We start from the raw sequence: 17,872 nt of genomic DNA on the forward strand, positions 1-17,872 counted from the left end.
ATATATAGTAGAGAGTGTCAAAAAGGTCGCCAATGTAAGACATAACATAATTATTTTATAGGGTGAGATATCTAAATGCAGGATTTTTCTTGGAGATTACCGCTGAGACTGTATTTAAGCAAAAAAAGCTATTTCAAAACATTTCTTACATGTGAGCTTTATTCCTGACTACCATGTTTACTTATTATAACTATTGTTCACAGCGACTTAGACAACTAATTTGTCATTTTCAAGCTACTTCTTCTTCAGCCCGTAAATAGTCTTCTAACATATAAACTCACTAAGGTGTTATTCAAACACGCTACATACAAACGATTCCAATTGCTATTCCATTACAGAAAAAGGCGGCTAATTTTTGTACTAAAAAATTGAGCATGTTCAAACAGGCTGTTTAAGCCATTTTGTTGGATCGGGCCCTTTGAGTCTAATTTTTTTTTATTGAAGGTCTTCTAGTTCGCTCCATAAAGGTCACTCTTGAATTTTTAAAAGCCGTTGGTTTCAGGCAAGAGGGAAGCTTTTTTTCATAGCGAATACAAGTTGATATTCTCTTAAATGGAAACACGACTCATATGGTTTTTCGTCATGGTGAGTTAATTGTTTTGTTCTAAAAGGACCTAACAGTTTCGGTAGAAGAGATAGCAGATGAACGCACGCCTACTAGAGCAAACGGTCCGGAAAAGCTTGAATGACTTTGAAATGTCTCACTTTGTATATGAACACATATCTTTATAATACATTATCATATAAATATATGTGTAGGTTGTTAACCTATTGGCATGGCTTGCACTATAATTAGGGGTGGTAAATCTTTAACAGCGGGTGTTCTCGTATGTATCTATCCAAGAACTCGCACCAATGGCATATACCTAAGAATGTAATCGCGTTTTCAAACTTACTTACTTACAATGCTTAGCGCAAAGCAGGCAAAAGTTACCTTTTCACTCACTGTGATGTGACTGATATGATTAATGGAGTTAGCTAAGCTATTCAAGGTTTAATTTCTGGATATGAAAAAATCTCAGATGAAATCTATGTAATAAATTAAAGACTTTTATAGTTAAATTTAACTTTGCAAAAAACTACATATACTGGGAGAACTTTTCTATTTGTAACAAATAACTGGAAGTGAATATACGAATTTGTTCATCTATCAGCCTTAGCAGATCCAAGATCCCCCCCTTCTCTCTCTCACTCAGCATATATATATATATATATATAAATCAGGGATAACGTGTCTAGCTATTGTCGAAAATCACGGTGTGGTAATTTTTCTGCACTGAGCTAACTCACTCACTTACTCGCTCATGTTCCTATGTTCAGATAATAACATATATAATTAACATATGCAGCACGTAGTTGCACGTCATCGACTGAATCATTGTAGCCCATCAAAAAAACATAACGGATGTGTCACTTTACCATTGGATCATGAAAACTGCTACTTGTCTATGACTCGATTGTATTAAATTATCTAGTTTTATTTATTAAAAGTTATCTAGTTTTTTTTTTTTTTTTTAAATAACAAATGCTTAAGAAACAACTCTTGTACTATATACGCAAAGTAACGTACTGAAAGAATAATTCATGAAACGAATGAAAGACAAGCGTTTATGCTAAGTAGGCCATTCATACCATTTATTAATGACGATTCATTGGTAATTGTCATGCCACCCCTTTTTTTTTTTTATTATTCATCTGTGTGTAAGCGTTTGTACTTAGTTGTGTAATCTTGGCAGATATTTATCAGATCCGGTTTCCCTTCGTGTTTGAAAGTAGGGTGACCTCGTGCTACCCGTAACACGCAAACGCATTTCGACTGGGCGCTTTTTCGTAGAAACCGTTCGTGTTTGAACGAACCCGAATCAGTACATCGACAAGTTGCTCGGTGCATGACCCATAGATGCGTCTATACACGCACGTGCATTACACGGACACAATCGATGTAAATACTACGATTTCAGAATATCATTGTGAGGAACAATTATCTATCAAATGCAATGTGGTTTAATGAACGCGGCAGAATCTAAGGCAGAAAAAAAGAACATCGACTTAAACGTCTTTTGCTCGGAGAGCGACTGATGAGAACCATGATAACAGTGATGACTGTATATATAAACATCATTATCGATTATTATATAGTTAGCGATATTATTAAATAGATGTCTTAGGGGTCATAGGGATTCAGTCTAGGAGTTTCGGGCTTCTGCACCGGCCGTTCGTCGGCATCTGAATTGGCATGCTCTGTGGAAAAAACGAATAGTGAACGACATTAGTAAATAACGTTTATGTCAGTGTGGTTTTAAGGCTCCATTTCAACCTTATATTTGCTTCTAATATACGATCAACACATGTGGAAGCGTCACCTACTCTGATGATGCAGCTGTTATGCGAATGTCCCAGCATTAAACATTGTTCAACGAGTAAATATGCTTTAAATTTATACGAATAAGTAACACTTAACCTATTCCCACCATCGATCATCTACTATATTATAGTAAAGCGTTATTTTTCTATCGTGAACAATTCGTACGCCTTGTGCTGATCTCCTTTTCAAAATGGGGGCATTTGCAGAAAGTACAGCCTGAATGCGACACCACGCGACGGCATCCGGGTTGACAGGAGGTTGGAGATGCTGGACAGGGTTCGCAATAGCAGGTTCCACATTCCGCTGCATTTCTTGAGTGCTTTGACCACCGGCAAAGTTCACCCGGTCTTGGAATACAGGACCGCTCACCGCAAGCGACACATTCACAGACCTGCATGTAAAAGGCAAGATGTTATAAAAACAAACAAACAAACAAACGGTTTCGTTCGCATTGCGCGGCTCAAAATCATACGTTTACATTAACGAGGCTTAACACGTCTACACTGAACTTCGTTTGATTGCTAGTACGTGTGCCATAGCGAATGTGTTTACCCGAAGAAATGTATAACAGAATCGATAGCCACCATTAACAGGACAATATGTATCAATTGGCAGTTGTAGTGATCTCGTTGTTGGTAAGCAAATACACTCGTTAAATGTCAAAGAGGCAGTCTAACTTACTACTAACCGGGCAGTTATTGGGATGTTGATATACCCAACAGGTATATCCTGGAGCACAGTTCGGAAATGGAGGGCAGTTGTCTGGCTCACCTGAAACAAGAGGATCAATTCGTCTGAATAATAGCCTTTTTATGTTTAACCTATTTTGTAAAGGAAGAAGCATTTTTATAGATTCACACGTACGCCTGAAGATCCAACAAGCTGATTTATGTTTCAAAACATGGACTAGTAATAACAGTTTGCCGAAAGTAACAAACACGTCACCAAGTACGGGGTAAAGAAGACAGCCAGTTTAAAGTTACAAGTGGTGATCCGTTTGCTGCGAAGTCGCAACAATAAACCGATACGTTCCTCAATCGAAAACGGTCTCTTTTGGTCAAAAATCACAAAAAGACGTGAAGATAAAAGCTTAAAAAGCCTCAACACTTCACGATTCATCATCCCCGAACAGTCAAATAGACGTCTACATTTGCTAAGATTTTTCCTGTCATGTTGACGTTCTGTTTCGTCTTTTCAGCTCCTCGTATACGTTGTGATGACTAATGCTGCTGAACTCCTTCGTGAAAAACAGTGGAAACAACATCCGATCTAGCTTGTTCGGTTCCTTTTCTGTGCGACAGTAGACAAATACGAGATTTGTTCGAATAAAATTTCTTGTCGCTGTCGTTGGACATCTGTTGGTTTGGTTGTGGGTGCGTATCGCCCGCTTCGCTCTCATTAAATCGTCGGGTTTTCCTTGCCGACGTTGCGGTCCCCGCTCGATCGTATTGGTGGCCTTGGCATGTTTCCTCCGATAAGTCTCTTACCAATAATGGTAAATAGAAGAATGAGGAAGTTCATTCTTCTCCCAACGGTGCAATTTCGTCGTGGAGCTAAAGTGCTAGGAGCTACAATGCAGCCCCACATTTCTCTAATCAGTACCGTTTCTTCTTTAGTTGTTAAGGGAATTAGGTTACGGGTGAAAAGGGTTATCACTAAACTCTTAATATAGTAGACATTACTGAAGATATTAAGACATAGTGCTTGTAGGGAGCAAGGAGATATCCTAGTTATTCGTTCGCCTTTCGACTAGGAACAGTGATGGACAAAGCGATTATATGTTTATCAGTATTTAATTATGAAGGCACTTTTCTATAGATTATTTTACCTTGTAGAGAACTTAAACTGTCCGATGAGTGCGTCTGTAGCCTTAATGCCATTAGGTGACACTTGGACGTGAGCATACCGTCATCTATTTATATTTGTCAAGATCGACAAAAGGAATGACAGAGGCTTGCTGAACATTGTTCTATTTACCATTTTCAATCGCGTCTTTGTGCTAGAAAACTTTTTCCTCCATCTGTGGCTCTAAACAACCACTATACGGAAACGAAAAATCGTTGTCATTTACGTATACACCATATTTATACGGTTGAAGTAACACAGCAAAATGGTTAACACCAGATTAGGAAATGGGCATATATATTTTCTTGGGTTTTCTTTGATGTTTGAGTTCAGCTTTTCGACAAATGCCTTATTTACAAATGTATTTCGAGCAATTACCGCAGCGTCCCGGTCGGACCTCGGCGATATCTCGCAGATTTCATAGGCCGATAAATATTGATTTATATATGTAGGTGCATTCATGCACACGGTTATCGTTCTTCCGAAGACAATGTCAAATTGTATCTACGAGATGCGGTGGGGAGCAGGTAGAGCATTCCTTATTCTATGTGCCGCTAAGACAAAGTCTTTAACGAGCAATCTCGTGTGCCAATAGCAGATCGGTCCTTTGAAACTATGTGTTTGATGTAGAAAAACCAGCTGGAAGGAACCTACTCGAGTGTTGATAATACCGAGTTCATTTGACGCAGCCGAAGCGATCTCGTTTTGGGTATCGAACTTATCGCCGTGAGAACCATTTCGAATACTCTACGAGGTAGGAAGTGCAATGATATTCTTGCTGACCAAGCATTCGGGGGCGCTAAACGTATTCGCTCGAAGTAACCCTTTTGTCAATATGACGAACCAATGTGGATTTGTCGAGCCTACTACTATGCTTATTGAACAGGAACAGGGCTATCAGCAGGCCTATTGGAAAGGAATAAGCCTGCTATCGGTTCTCATTAAATGAATTTTGAGGCTTGAGAGATAAAGTACCCTTTTCCAGGCGTATATTTATTCACGCTGCTGCTTTGGGGGCTCGTATGCTGCGAAAGCGAACATTTACCTATGGCCTGCTTAATGAAATATATATATATATATATATATATAACCACCTCTTTATATTATTACTTTAGATATCGTAGAAACGATTATATTAAGGTTGATTGGTGCGATCCAGATAATTGAATAACCCAGAAAGAGACCCAAAAGAAAAAGCCGTAAAGAAACATGGAATAGTAAAGGACAGTGCCGCTAGGTTGCTAATTAATACAGTCAGCTGGAATCAAATGAATTTACACGTGATGCCACGGTAGACATATTAGGCCGAAATGGAATAATAACTCAATTATTATAGAGCTAAGTTCTAATTGTAATATTTTGGTAACGTTAAATAATATATTATATATTGCGCTTTTTTGCATAGTAGTTTGTTTATATATTTGTGGCTATAGGTAATGATCAACTAACTCACCGAGATTCCAAAGATCCATAGTCTCGTTTCGGCTTTGTTCCAACGGATTCGCTATAATTTGGATCACTTGAACAATCACTATAGTGAATAGCATTGCTAACGCGGCCGTCATTGTAACCATGATTGACCAACGCACACTGATTTTTCGATCAGTAAAGGCACAATTGAATCAGATATTCTTCTGAGATATATTTTCGTTCCTCTAGGGCTTTTCTGGCGCCACGCCGTCGAGGCACTTTTCTTCGGATCGCTACGGGCCGCTTAGATGCGAATACACCTGTCCTGCTGTAGCCTCTCTACTCAATTCCAATTCACCTATAACGGAAAAAGAAGCTATTTAACAACACTTTTCCAACTAATGACTGTTAAAATAAGCCAAACAGTTCGACTAAGTTAGTAATTTACAGGTGGTTTATCAGGTTCACATTACTATCCTCTGCTTTTCCTTGATTAGCGGAACAGTCTTTCAAGCAACCAGCGTAGCCCTTTCACAGTCAAGCGATACGCTCAATAGATCGCGAAGACCGAAATCTTCTTCCAAATATTTGTGCTGTGCACGTGTGTTGGAAAATGTGGATCTCGCGTGCTTCTGCTTCGCTTCGAGCGCGGTCAGTTCATCGACGGGGCTCTATTGTCCGCGTTGTTTTCTGGAACGACGGTAAATCCTTTGCAAGTATCGTTGCTCTGTTCCGGAGAGGAGCAAAAGACCAACCTTGCCCCTGTACCCGCGTCTTTCCGATAACTGACGCTTCAGTTGAATGCGGACGTTGCGGTGAGCTACTGGTATAGTCGTGATATTTTAAAGTGAGTTTTTGGGATGGTTTCAAATCCTGCGTCAGTCGAAAGCTCTCCCGGTGCCACGTTTTTGTCTGGGACACTCCGTTCCAAGGTTTTAGTCGCACGATCGCTCTTTTGCTTTCTTCCCTTAGCTGACGGACGGCCTGGATGTGTTCACTCCTCTGCCAGAACGCGCTGCTGTTCTGCCCATACAACTATGGTCTGATGACCAGGATGGCCGCAGGATGGCAGTCACTTTATAGCATTCAATCGCACCGCTAATCCCTGCGCTGGAATCACAATGACTTTCTGTTATAGTTCATTGTAAAAGTAAAAAAGCGACACCGTTTTTGCCGTGGATAAGCAAGCGGTTACGGGACGGCTTTTACAGCAATAGATGATCTTTCGGCGTAAGCCGTAGCGTTAGTTACTAGTAGTCAGCGATCATCGCGTCGAATCAGAACGGCTGATTATTTTTTCGTGTTGGACAGACACAGCCAGTACGAATGGTTTGCATCACTTTTTTTCATTGTTTGGGTGGCTGTTAGCGCTATTCGGTGCGATTAGGGAACGCCACTACTGTGAGTCTGTCTGCCAGTAAATAGCGCTACGCAGAGTGGAACAGAATCAATTGCTTTCCCCTGCAAAAAAAAAGGCGGCTGGTAAGAGGTAACAATATCAATAGTTGTCGGCGTACTGCTGCTGCTACGATCGCTACGAGAAGATGTCCACTCCTAGCAACTGCGCGGCACGAGTAATGGCAATACCGATCTGAGACCAGCCCTATATGATTCTTTGTGGCCGATCGGTGTTTTTGTCTGCATGTGTATCTGACACACGATGCGTCATTCGGCCTCGCTATTTCTGTGAAATTGAATCAGTAATGACTTATATATATATATGTACGTACACCGCCTTGTCCAGTGAACGACTGCGACCCGCCGGGATGGCATAACAATCGACAAACTATGTCTGGCAACACTGTCAACATTGCGATTAGAGATTAGTTACAGGTCGTCGGTGGAAACTGACAGTGGTTAAAGGTCGGTTGTCCTCTATGGAGTCGCACAATGTCAAGCACAAACGTATATCTACGAGATGTTGAAGAAGTTACAACGCAAGCAACGGGTGCATGAAGCGGTTTTGGTGGACGTCAAAGAGGGAAGGTTCCCTAAAGCCGTTTTAGGTCTGTCAGGTAGGGAAATACTTGCTACTATTGGGGACAAAGGATGAGGGCTTGTATGTAGACTCGGCGAAAAATGCGATGACCCTTCGCCGATTTGAATGTCCAGCATCTGCACAGAATATCTCCAACATTGCCGTCCAGTAAATTACAACAAAACAACAGACGTTAGAAACGCTTCAACAAGTGACGATTCCCACTACATTACTTGGAACAAAGTGCTTGGTTCATTGTCTCGATGGGGCCTTTTGCTCGAACAGTGATAACAAAGATCCCGCCAGCCCCTTACCGTCTTATACCGCGGCAGTGGCAAGTAAGATCTGCAAGACAAGTTTCGGGCGAACTGAGCTCTATAACGATTGCACTCGGCTTCCATATGATGCCCTCCTCATCGGAGTGCAATCAACGCAGCGCGAAATTTTTTCGAAATACTGCTTCGCGTATCCCATTCAGTACTTGCGAACGATAATGATTTCTTATTAACAATCGGTCGTTTTATAATGACTGGCTTGTTAACTATGTACTTTTCACTGAAGCCAAGGTCCGGCCTGGTTATCCTATTTTAGATGTATGACTAGTTAAAACAAAATGACTATTGTTTGTAACGATATAAGAAGAGAAGGGATACTAATCTGTGTGTAACGGTTTATGTTGTTTTTTTCTACTTATGTTTCTGTTTTGTGTGTAGCCGTTCATTTGACGATGGATTTAGAATGTACATGCGGCGAACGGCGGCCCCGAAGTAATGGGCTCTGCGTCCGGATAGTTTGGCTCGAGTTTTAAATATGAATCATCAGTCTAATACAATGCTAAGAACGTTCTTTGTATAAGACTCGATACATAGCTAGAGAATTTGTCTCGCACATCTAGTTCGAGCTTTTAAGCACTTTCCCGTATTCAAGTGAAACGGTAGCTGAGATCATGCCGCTACTCGGAGCGGGTTGACATTTTAGAGTTCACTCATTACGTACTCTGTAGAGGTAACATTTTCGAATTAACCCAGTTTAGTATTTTGAATTCCAGCATGATTTTATCCTATATTGTCCAATCGAGACGGTCGGGCGATCTTTTGCGCTATTCTTTATAATTATTCAGAAACACATTCAATATAGGCGTGTAAAATTCCTTTATTACTACTCAAGAAGGTTCACTGTGACTAAACAAGCCTTATCCGGGTAACTGACTTCTTGATCGTCTTAAGAACTTCAACTATCGAGGTATTGATTGCCTATTTCCAAAGCTACCTGTAGGGACGATTCGTTAGTTTTTGTCAAATTAAGAAGCCTGCTTGATTATAGTATAGTACCCAAAGAGGCCACTGTGCGATAGAGCCATTGCACGTAGCGAGAAGCGGCCGAAATCTGCGAAATATAGATTACGGCGAGACATTATTAAAATGATCTTTCTTACAATGTAAACATCTACAGAGAGTGCATCACGGAAACCTGCCACAAAACTTATTAGTATTGGCCTATCAGAAAAACGCTGACGGTTTTCCTTTTAGATGACGCATATTTGTTAGGTATTATGGATCGTGTCTGGATGTCGCGGTGGCTGAAAGCTGAGATCTCGCTCCTATTCAGACTCAAGATACAACGCTTTGAAGATGAATGAAATTTGCTTTATTTCACACTTGCAGAAACCTGTGCTGCTCAGGTCTACAAAAAAATTGTTGTTGGTGCCCAGTCTATGGTCAAGATGGATTTTCAGAGGAAACAGCCCAAAGGTGGTTCTATTGCCTTCATTCAGGAACCATGTAAAAAATACCTACCCTAATAGTCGGCCAGTTACGAAAAAAGTGAATGAAATTGTCGACAATATAGAAAGTTAAGCAAAGAGACGCTACGGTTACTCAGATGTCGCCTGAGTGGGCATAACGTCGTCGGGGAACTAAGTATAGACCATCAAACAGTTTTCAATTATGTAAAGGAAGCCGGCTGCAAAAAGAAACTCGGTGTTTAGGTGACATTACAAATTGGCGCAAATATATTTACTTAGTCTTATTTTCAATAGCGAAGCTCTACAGAACTGGGACACTATATTCACTGTATATATATACAGAATATTTGACTACGGGTGATAAAAAAATGAAGCAAAACTGTGTAAATTGACACAAAAGAACACGCGTTACGTTCTATAGCAACGCCCGAACAGCAATGCTATGTGTTTGCTCAAACTAGAAGAAGATCGTGGATTATAAGTTGGTGCCGCCCGGCAAAAAACAGTTTATTCAGATCTTTACTGTTAATAACCAATAAGATCACAACAAGCCATTGAAACCAATCGACTGGAGTTAGAGGGCGCTAGAAGCGGCGGCGGCGTCGTCTTTTACCATGATATAGTCAGAACACTTACATTTCTAGAAAAATTAATTCGGCAAAAATTAAGAGAGCCTCATTGGGAGATCTTGGTTCATTCGCCGTATAGCATAGATCTTCTTCCATCAGATTATCATCTGTTTAGGTTTCCCTTAGATTTCCCTTAAAGATATCCCTCATTCAGTTTTAATAGAAAGATGCAAAAATCATCATCGTCACAGTTGCTTGCCTAGAAGTTCTGAATGACGTGATCGTAACGTGTTAGAAGAATGCCGGAAAGTCATCGATATAAATTACGTCTATCTAGCCTATTAATATTCTTTTACAATGCAAAAAAAATGTTTGCCCCAATTTAGAGATCGTCAATATTTTTTCGATAAGCCAATATATCGCAGACGTTTTTGCCACCGACCGAATGCCAAAGGACGAACACGGTGTGGTAATCAGCCTGAAAGTACCAGACCTCTAATTTCTTGCATGAATATCATGGCAGATTACGATAAATGTCGTTGTTAGTCATTGTTGCTATTAAATTTGATATGGAAAACATTTATTTTTGACCTTAAGTTGGTGACGTAAGTTACCGAAAGTTGGTTTCTCAATGGTATCAAAAGTCAATAGCCGAGAGGATTACCCAAGAATGGTTTACTAGATTGGAAAACGACTTTTGTTTGGTTAAATGAACAGACCGTATTAGACATTTGGTCGGATTCCTTAAGGCTTGTGCTTCACGGATCATGTGACGACGTTCCTTGCTATTCTATCAATTGCTTCGATAGCTTTTTTTACCATTGGCAAAAATGTAAAAGGAAGAGGTTGTTTTTCGCCAGCTGGCATGGTTTAGTCTGAAGCCCGAAGTGGGGCTTGTGACTTGCACAGATTTGAGTGACGGTAGCCCTGTAAAAAAAAAAATTGGCGGTATCGTCGGATACCAGCGGGCTTAATGTGGCTTGGCAAACGCAGATTGATACGGTCTTGTACTTGCGAATCGCTTGGTGAAGTTAATTATTATACTACACTATTTACGTACGATGTTTAACAATGGGCGAAATAAACATTTGAAAGCGGAGACAATTAACGAGGACGGAAATGATCTATGCATCATACATGCCCATTCTCCTAGAAGTGTTATTGGGGTCCTTCATCAGTACTGGCTCGACCGACGACTGGTTGTTTGTCAGTTTTTTTATCCATATTGATATCAATTTTTTTTGCATGGTTGAGACCGTTTACTTAAGAATATCTATATATCAGCAATGCTTTCGGCGCATATATACACTATGCGTGATCGCAGTAACAATGTAGAGAGAATTACACTGGCTGTAGAGAGAACTAACAGGATTCAGGCTGTTTCTAGCTAGAGAATCTCCTGCTAAGAGCGAATTACTGTATTTAGAATCTCGCTTCGTGCCCATCTTTGCGATCTGAGGGAACGCTCATGCAGCGCTGGATGTAAATCTTAAAACATTTATTTAGTCTACCCGTATCAATGTATAATTTAACTATATCACCACAAATTTGACGAAAACGTAGTTTATTGTAGATGATATGTCCATCGACTGTTAAGTAAAACTGCGTGCGGAACGGAGAGTCTTCATCTTAATTTTTTTTTTTATAGAATTTACCTTTAGTAGCCCTTTAAGCTGTTCACCGTTAACGTCCTGCAGATTGGTGAAGTCACAATTTAGAATTCTACTGCCGTTCACATATGTGATACAGTACAATCAAACAGATTGATAGAAAATTGTATATACAGCTTAGAGTGATTATTTGTCATTATCAGTCAGTTTATTGCCTGTACATATTGACAGGCAGTATTTGCGAAGACCACGTCCTTTGTCTTCGATGTACGATCGTATTTTGCCTGGATGGGTAAATTTATAAAAACGGAGAAGTCGAGCCGCAAAGTCTCAAGCTCAAAATCATAAGAATCCTGCAAAATTTCAATGGTAGACGCAAACGAAAGAGACGTTATTCTTATCTACCGTAACGCCATAACGAGCATCTTGACAAGTCAATGAAAGAACCTTAGTGACACAGATCGTATGCCGTCACAGTTCCAACAAGAATCATCAGCTCTTAGCTGATGATTCTTGTTTTAGCGGTGAAAAGCTTTTAACGAACAGTCTGTTCTAGTTACGGTTCTATACCGAGTGCTTCACGAAGCGTACTCGACCCACCGGAAACGATAGAATTACGCAGTATTATTTTAAATGTAATGAACTTGAAGAGAGGCTTACATTATTTTGAGATGAATAATTACGAAATGACCCCTCTGAATAATTTACAAATGTGTTTTACAGCCATTGACGATACTAGTGACATCGTAAATCGATAGCGGTAATTTAGTAGAAATATAATACAGACAAACGAAATGTTTGCGTTTTCGTGAACTCGAATCATATAATAGCGGAGCTTCTTTAGAATGGTTCAATAAAACGATACACACCCTTGAAAGGCACATGCTTTAAACAAGCGTAAACGTATCACAGCACCTGCTGTTCATGTAGATCTTATTTATAATACATTTCAGGTGTATTTATTAGTAGTTAAATCGCGTATCAGATACTAGTATTAAACGTGTTGAAATGACTACAAAAAACACGGGTTTTCTCGGCGCACACGTGAAAATGTTGAATAACCCGTTCACGAAGCGACCGTACTCCATGAACTTCTTTTGTGCCGCAGACTTCGCTAACTTCACCAGCAACGCAATAGCTTTGCCCCAATTTTAATCTGAAGGTCGATTTCCGAGTGAGTCCTGCTATAGGTCGCGTTAAAGGATAAAGGTTACGTGCCACTTTACATCTATCCATAATAGCCGAACCCATAACCTGGGTATCCGTACCCGCCGTACGCATACGGGGCCGCGTACCCACCACCGAAGTCGCCAAATCGAAAACCGCCAAATCCGCCTAAGCCGCCGAGGCCTCCATAGGGGCCGGCAAATGCCCCAGCTAATGCTCCGTATTTAAGCAGCTTCTTGTACCCGAAAGCTTCCACCGAGGAGTGAAAGCCACTGATGGTGATAAGCGTGAGAAAGACGGCACAGAATGATGTGATTCGTCCTGAATGCTAAGGACAACGAAATAGCGGGAGGCAGTGATGAAAAAATTAATATATACATAAACGTGTGTGTGTGTAATGCATACTGAAAATTTGACATAAAATAGTAGGCGTCGTTAACCCTAAATATAGACTACAAGATAGCCTTACCTGCATGAAAAACAACACTGTATGTTTCGGTAATCAGTTTTTTTGTTTACTTAAGATTGATCTATTTCAGAGCAAAATGTTATTTATGCTGCTCAAGCGTGACCAGCATGATGAGCAAATATTCATCGGAAAAATAATTTAAAAATTACTTTTAATTGGATTTTAAATTTCAGTATTTGGCTGCTGTCGTCTAGTTAGTTTAATTGTTCGCAATATAAGACATCCAATGTAAAACTTACCCGTGTAGAGTACATAGTTGCCAAAAGGCTTTAATCTGAATAAGTGGCCAGCGCAAGTTGAAACACTTGATATTTCACTGGGCAGCACGAGCTCTTGCTAGAAATTTAATTAATTCTTAATAAATCGAACGGAGACCACTGTGGACGTAATATAGTGATGCGTCACGCGTTTAGCACCTTCCGATTCTTGCAGATTTACTTAACGGGCCTTTAAATGATTTTTCCTGCACTTAGTGCTCGTGGTACGTGCGGCCAGCTGATCCTTCGAGCTACAACAACACATCTGATTAACTTGAGTTCTGATCGCTCATATATATATATATATATATATATATATATATATATATATATATATATATATATATGAGTGATCAGAAGACTGCTCCAAAGATGTATAGATATATATATATATATATATATATATATATATACATTTTTGGAGCAGTCTAAGCATCGCAGAACCCCAACGGCCAAACATGATCATCTGGCCTTGCTTGAACTGGCCTCACCCAGCCTTTCAACCCTTTGATCAAAGATCTTGACCAGAGCCACGCCCCTCAACCATCGCAAGGATCTAAGTTATTCCTTCGTAGGCAGTTTCTCCTTACAGCTCTTTACCTGCGCGCGGTCCAGAATTTACGTCGTTGGCTTCGGTCGACAAGGCCAAAACAGTACGCCTTTCAAGAGCGACCCTCACTTTCGTGATAATGGATTTTAATATTAGGCTATATATTAATAATATATGACCACAGCTTTTTGAGGGTTTCTTCCGGCCAATTTCTAGCGACCTCCACTAGCGTTTGAAATTTTTACACAAAACTAAATTGAATTTTTCGTATTTCCCGGCCACACCCGCATTTATTTTCTGGTACCCGCTGTGCGTGTACTGCATTGTGGTTACTAGTTCCCTTTCATCAGGACCCACTCTCCACTGGTCATCGAATATGGTAAACTTCATTAGGGTGCGATTTAGCAAACGAATCCACCACTGGAATAGCGTCCTTTCCTTGGCCATTTTTTTTGTCAAAAGAATGCTACGACGTCGATATATTTATGAGCTCAGTGCTACGTCTGTCGCCGACTTCTCGCCGACGTCCGCCCGTGCCGCCTCCATGACGCCACCTCATGTGTAATGACTATTTTGTCCTTGGCCGCTCTTCGTCTTCTGAGCACATGCAGTTGTCGTTGCTGCTGTCTCAGTTATGCAAGACTGACCTTGTGAAAACAACATGATTATTGTTTTTTGTTGTAGTTGTCATGATAGTAATAGAAGTAGAAGCTTTTTCTTTGGCATTGCATCTTCCACCACAAAGACTTCGATCTCCCTGTGAAGGGGGTTACCCTTTGAAGGGTGACCGTGCGACAGTTTCAATCTCGGCAGATCTGGCAGATCAGACGGTCGAACGACTGGGCGAGCAGCAAGGAATACTCAGCCAAAGATATGGACGCTCGCCCCCACCCTCTACTGGCAGCTAGATTCAAAGACAAGGAATAGATCAACGATAGTCAGATATAAATGCGTGCACTGCAAAAAGAGTTTCGGCAGTAAAACAATGGACATTGCTGCATTGATTTCTAATGAGATGACTTAGGATCAGTGGATTAAAACAGCTTAAAGGAACCCAGGTAGAACGTCTGTTCGATGATAGAATGATTAAACTGGCTGGCAGCGGAAATGCTGGAACTAATCACCGCGTGCAGCAATTGTGGCTTAATCCAGAGCAGAAACAAGTTGCAGTGTCATTATTGCTATTCGTATTGTCTGTCAATTTTTCGACGTTACTTTTCCCAATCTGTCTATGGGTTATCCCTATCGGATAGATGCATCACTGGGCAATTCTGCATGATTACTAGGTATGAATCGTGTCGAAAGAAGATATGAACGTCGAGTGGGCACGTTTTTACTTATTGCTATGGTAGTGAATAATAGCTAACGTTAATCGGTCTTCTCTTAAATTTGTAAAAGTAATATCTTTCATGGCATGGCTTGAGTTGTATATTCTTAAGGTTCCATAAATGAACAGTAGCTTTGCTATGTATCGAGTAAGCAGCGATTTCCAGTTTCCTGGATGACTATCATAAAAGCTTCACAACGAAGAGCTGCATGAAGAAAGCTGAACACCTAGGAATTCTAGCCGACCTGTTGAACGACTAAGATCATAAATGTGGCAGAACTCAGCAGTATGCACTAGATTGAGACGTTCGCCTTGCTCGAGCAGCGATTCCCCGTAATCACTCAATATGGTATCCTATAGGTTACAGCGTCGAAGGGGTGATTTAAATCTCAAAATAACTATTTAATATTTGCGTGTCTACCGCCAGCTGTGAGCCTTAGCTGTCGATAGGCTAAGTATAAGCAAAATAAATATTATCTATTGCGGAAAGAAACAAGGAATCCAGTTTACTGTATTAGGTTTTGTAGTACGGAGCAGAATTCATCACGATTCGCTGCGCGTTTATCACGCACACGGTTTGTTTTTTGATTCAAAAACAAGGCTTGGCGACCACTGTTAAAACTGTATGGCAAAAAGTAACTACATAACACTTCGTCCAGCTCGGCTCCCCCACCCGTGGCACGCATCGACCTTACGTTGATTAGTGTTAGAAGACATCTTTTTTCCTCTCAGCCAAAATACCAAGGTAATTCTATATTGGCAAATTAAGCGTGTACTTCTTTGGAACAAAGGTAGCTGTTATATTTTACGCTTCTAGCTGAGCTAAAATTATTTGCTTGCATAGGCTCAGAAAGAGAATGAGCGTCAGACAAGCGACCGACGTAACTGTTCTCTCGTTTATCAGACGCTTTCGGTGGTTGGGTATCATCAGGACAAGCCCACTGGTGATCTCTATACTATTAGTTGAGATTTCTAATTAGATTTGGCTTTTGTTACTGTGAAAATAATAATAATAAAAGTTAGGGCAAGTTCCGGTGAGGATGTCACATCATCCAAAAACGTCAGTGTTGTACTCTTACATGATTCCATTTGGGAACGTTGTTTGTGTTCAAGAATTGCCCCACTTACCATGACATCATGCCAAAGTGATGATTAGAAAATGTTTAGAAAAAATGATTAGAACTAAATAGCTCTTTTTGTTATAAAAATAACTACAGTTGTTCTGCATACCATATTTCAGCCATCGGAACCCCCACTCTCCAGGCGTCTCGCTGTGATTTTATTTATATTCCAATTTTTTTTATTTAGATATTTTCCTTGAAGCCGCTAGTACAGGCCAGTGAGAAATAAGCGCACCTTTGTATGATGATTTGGCGGCTACCCTCTGAGCTAATCATACTTTATTACCCTACTTTGCAGAAATCTATCGACGTTTAATATAAAGGGCTAAATGAATATCGGTATGTAACCTTTCCTTTGTTCATCACCGAAACTTCACTTTAGATGAAATCGACCATCTTTCTTGCCAGTCATGTTTTCGAGCGTGATGGCCGAATTTTTTTTACAGCGTTCGGACACCAACTTCGTGATGGTTTATTATCATATTTTCTATGTGTAAGATATATTTTATACTACGCGGCCGTTTCTATTTCGCTTTCTTTCCTCCACTGGAATATGGGGACAGTGTTGGTCGTTTTGTGATGTCCTGTGAAGCAACTTTATCGTTGTTTTTTTCTTCTATTATATAGTCTTATGTCGTATCTGTCTCAGTGGCCGTTATTTGAGCTCGCGGAACTGTGTCCGCAACGGTCCGGTATTCTGTTGCGACCACAGCTACTATGGGTTTGTAGCTTAAGAGAAAAGCCAAAGTAACCAAACAACCCGCAACGCTAATGCAGACCAGTATAGACAAGGACACTAGTTGCCCCCCTGAGGGAAAGCATCGCTTATAGTGACATCACTTTTGTCGATTATGCCTTGTTAATATTTATTGACGGCTCGATGGGCTGGCTGAACAGCACTACCGATCGGTAAATGGGGTTAACTGATGTTAAAAGTTGTACCTGATCAGCTTGCCCGTGAAGTGCAAGTAGTTCATAATATCAACGATTCTTCATAATCCGTTATCGAACTAACCTAGGCCGTTTTTGGTCGACAGATGAGTGCGTGTCTAGCAAGAAGAATTGTGCATTTGATCGTTTTAATTTACTCGAGCGAAAGCCATCGCTTAGCATGACTCGAGTGAATAGCAAGCTGTTAGATAAAATCTATAATATGCTTTGCGTGACTCAATTAAGTTAGATTTGTCTGACCTGAGCAATTTTTGGTGTCGGTTCCCACCCTGTTACAAAGTAGTGCTTTTTTTTCTATATCGGATTAGCTCTGCTTACCTTGAATGGTGAAATTACGCCAGGTTTTGATAACCTTCGATGGCTCTACTGTCTCTGTTCACGGATTAGAGAACTTGGCTGTTTAGGAAAATCGGCTTTTACTTGAACATTTCTATTTGCGATAGCTAATTTCGAAAAACTGTAACTGGACGCTGGCGAAAGACAAGCCGGCCCCATAGCGTCATACAGTT

At 40.5% G+C, this 17,872-nt stretch overlaps 1 protein-coding gene and 1 long non-coding RNA gene across 9 annotated transcripts; both read right to left on the reverse strand.

Moving 5' to 3' along the window:
* Positions 1 to 1,607: 1,607 nt before the first annotated feature.
* Positions 1,608 to 17,821, reverse strand: LOC111250344 (uncharacterized). Of its 8 annotated transcripts, none has more exons than XM_022805449.2 (5): positions 17,682 to 17,821; positions 5,664 to 5,978; positions 3,054 to 3,136; positions 2,531 to 2,756; positions 1,608 to 2,241 (listed from the first exon to the last, which is right to left on the reverse strand). In XM_022805449.2, the coding sequence occupies exons 2-5, from the start codon at positions 5,782 to 5,784 to the stop codon at positions 2,165 to 2,167; spliced, it is 507 nt and encodes a 168-aa protein (XP_022661184.1). In that variant the 5' UTR covers positions 5,785 to 5,978; positions 17,682 to 17,821; the 3' UTR covers positions 1,608 to 2,164. The 8 variants fall into 8 exon arrangements, with proteins under 8 accessions (XP_022661184.1, XP_022661182.1, XP_022661187.1 ...); XM_022805447.2 differs by lacking the exon at positions 17,682 to 17,821 and adding an exon at positions 7,138 to 7,283; XM_022805452.2 differs by lacking the exon at positions 17,682 to 17,821 and adding an exon at positions 6,786 to 7,094.
* On the reverse strand, positions 11,459 to 13,733 carry LOC147755811 (uncharacterized). The gene is made up of 2 exons (XR_015327251.1): positions 13,397 to 13,733; positions 11,459 to 13,016 (listed from the first exon to the last, which is right to left on the reverse strand). It is a non-coding gene; the product is annotated as an uncharacterized LOC147755811 (long non-coding RNA).
* Positions 17,822 to 17,872: the final 51 nt, after the last annotated feature.

This window comes from Varroa destructor, unplaced genomic scaffold (genome assembly GCF_002443255.2).
Source record: "Varroa destructor unplaced genomic scaffold, Vdes_3.0 BEIS01000004.1, whole genome shotgun sequence".
Lineage (NCBI taxonomy): Eukaryota > Metazoa > Arthropoda > Arachnida > Mesostigmata > Varroidae > Varroa > Varroa destructor.

Coding starts and splice junctions, on each gene's coding strand:
- LOC111250344 (XM_086988274.1), bottom strand. CDS start 3,487: ATGATGAATCGTGAAGTGTTGAGGCTTTTTAAGCTTTTATCTTCACGT. Junction 2,757..3,053: donor AACATCCCAATAACTGCCCG/GTTAGTAGTAAG, acceptor TTTTACATGCAG/GTCTGTGAATGTGTCGCTTG. Junction 2,242..2,530: donor AAAGGAGATCAGCACAAGGC/GTACGAATTGTT, acceptor TTTTTTCCACAG/AGCATGCCAATTCAGATGCC.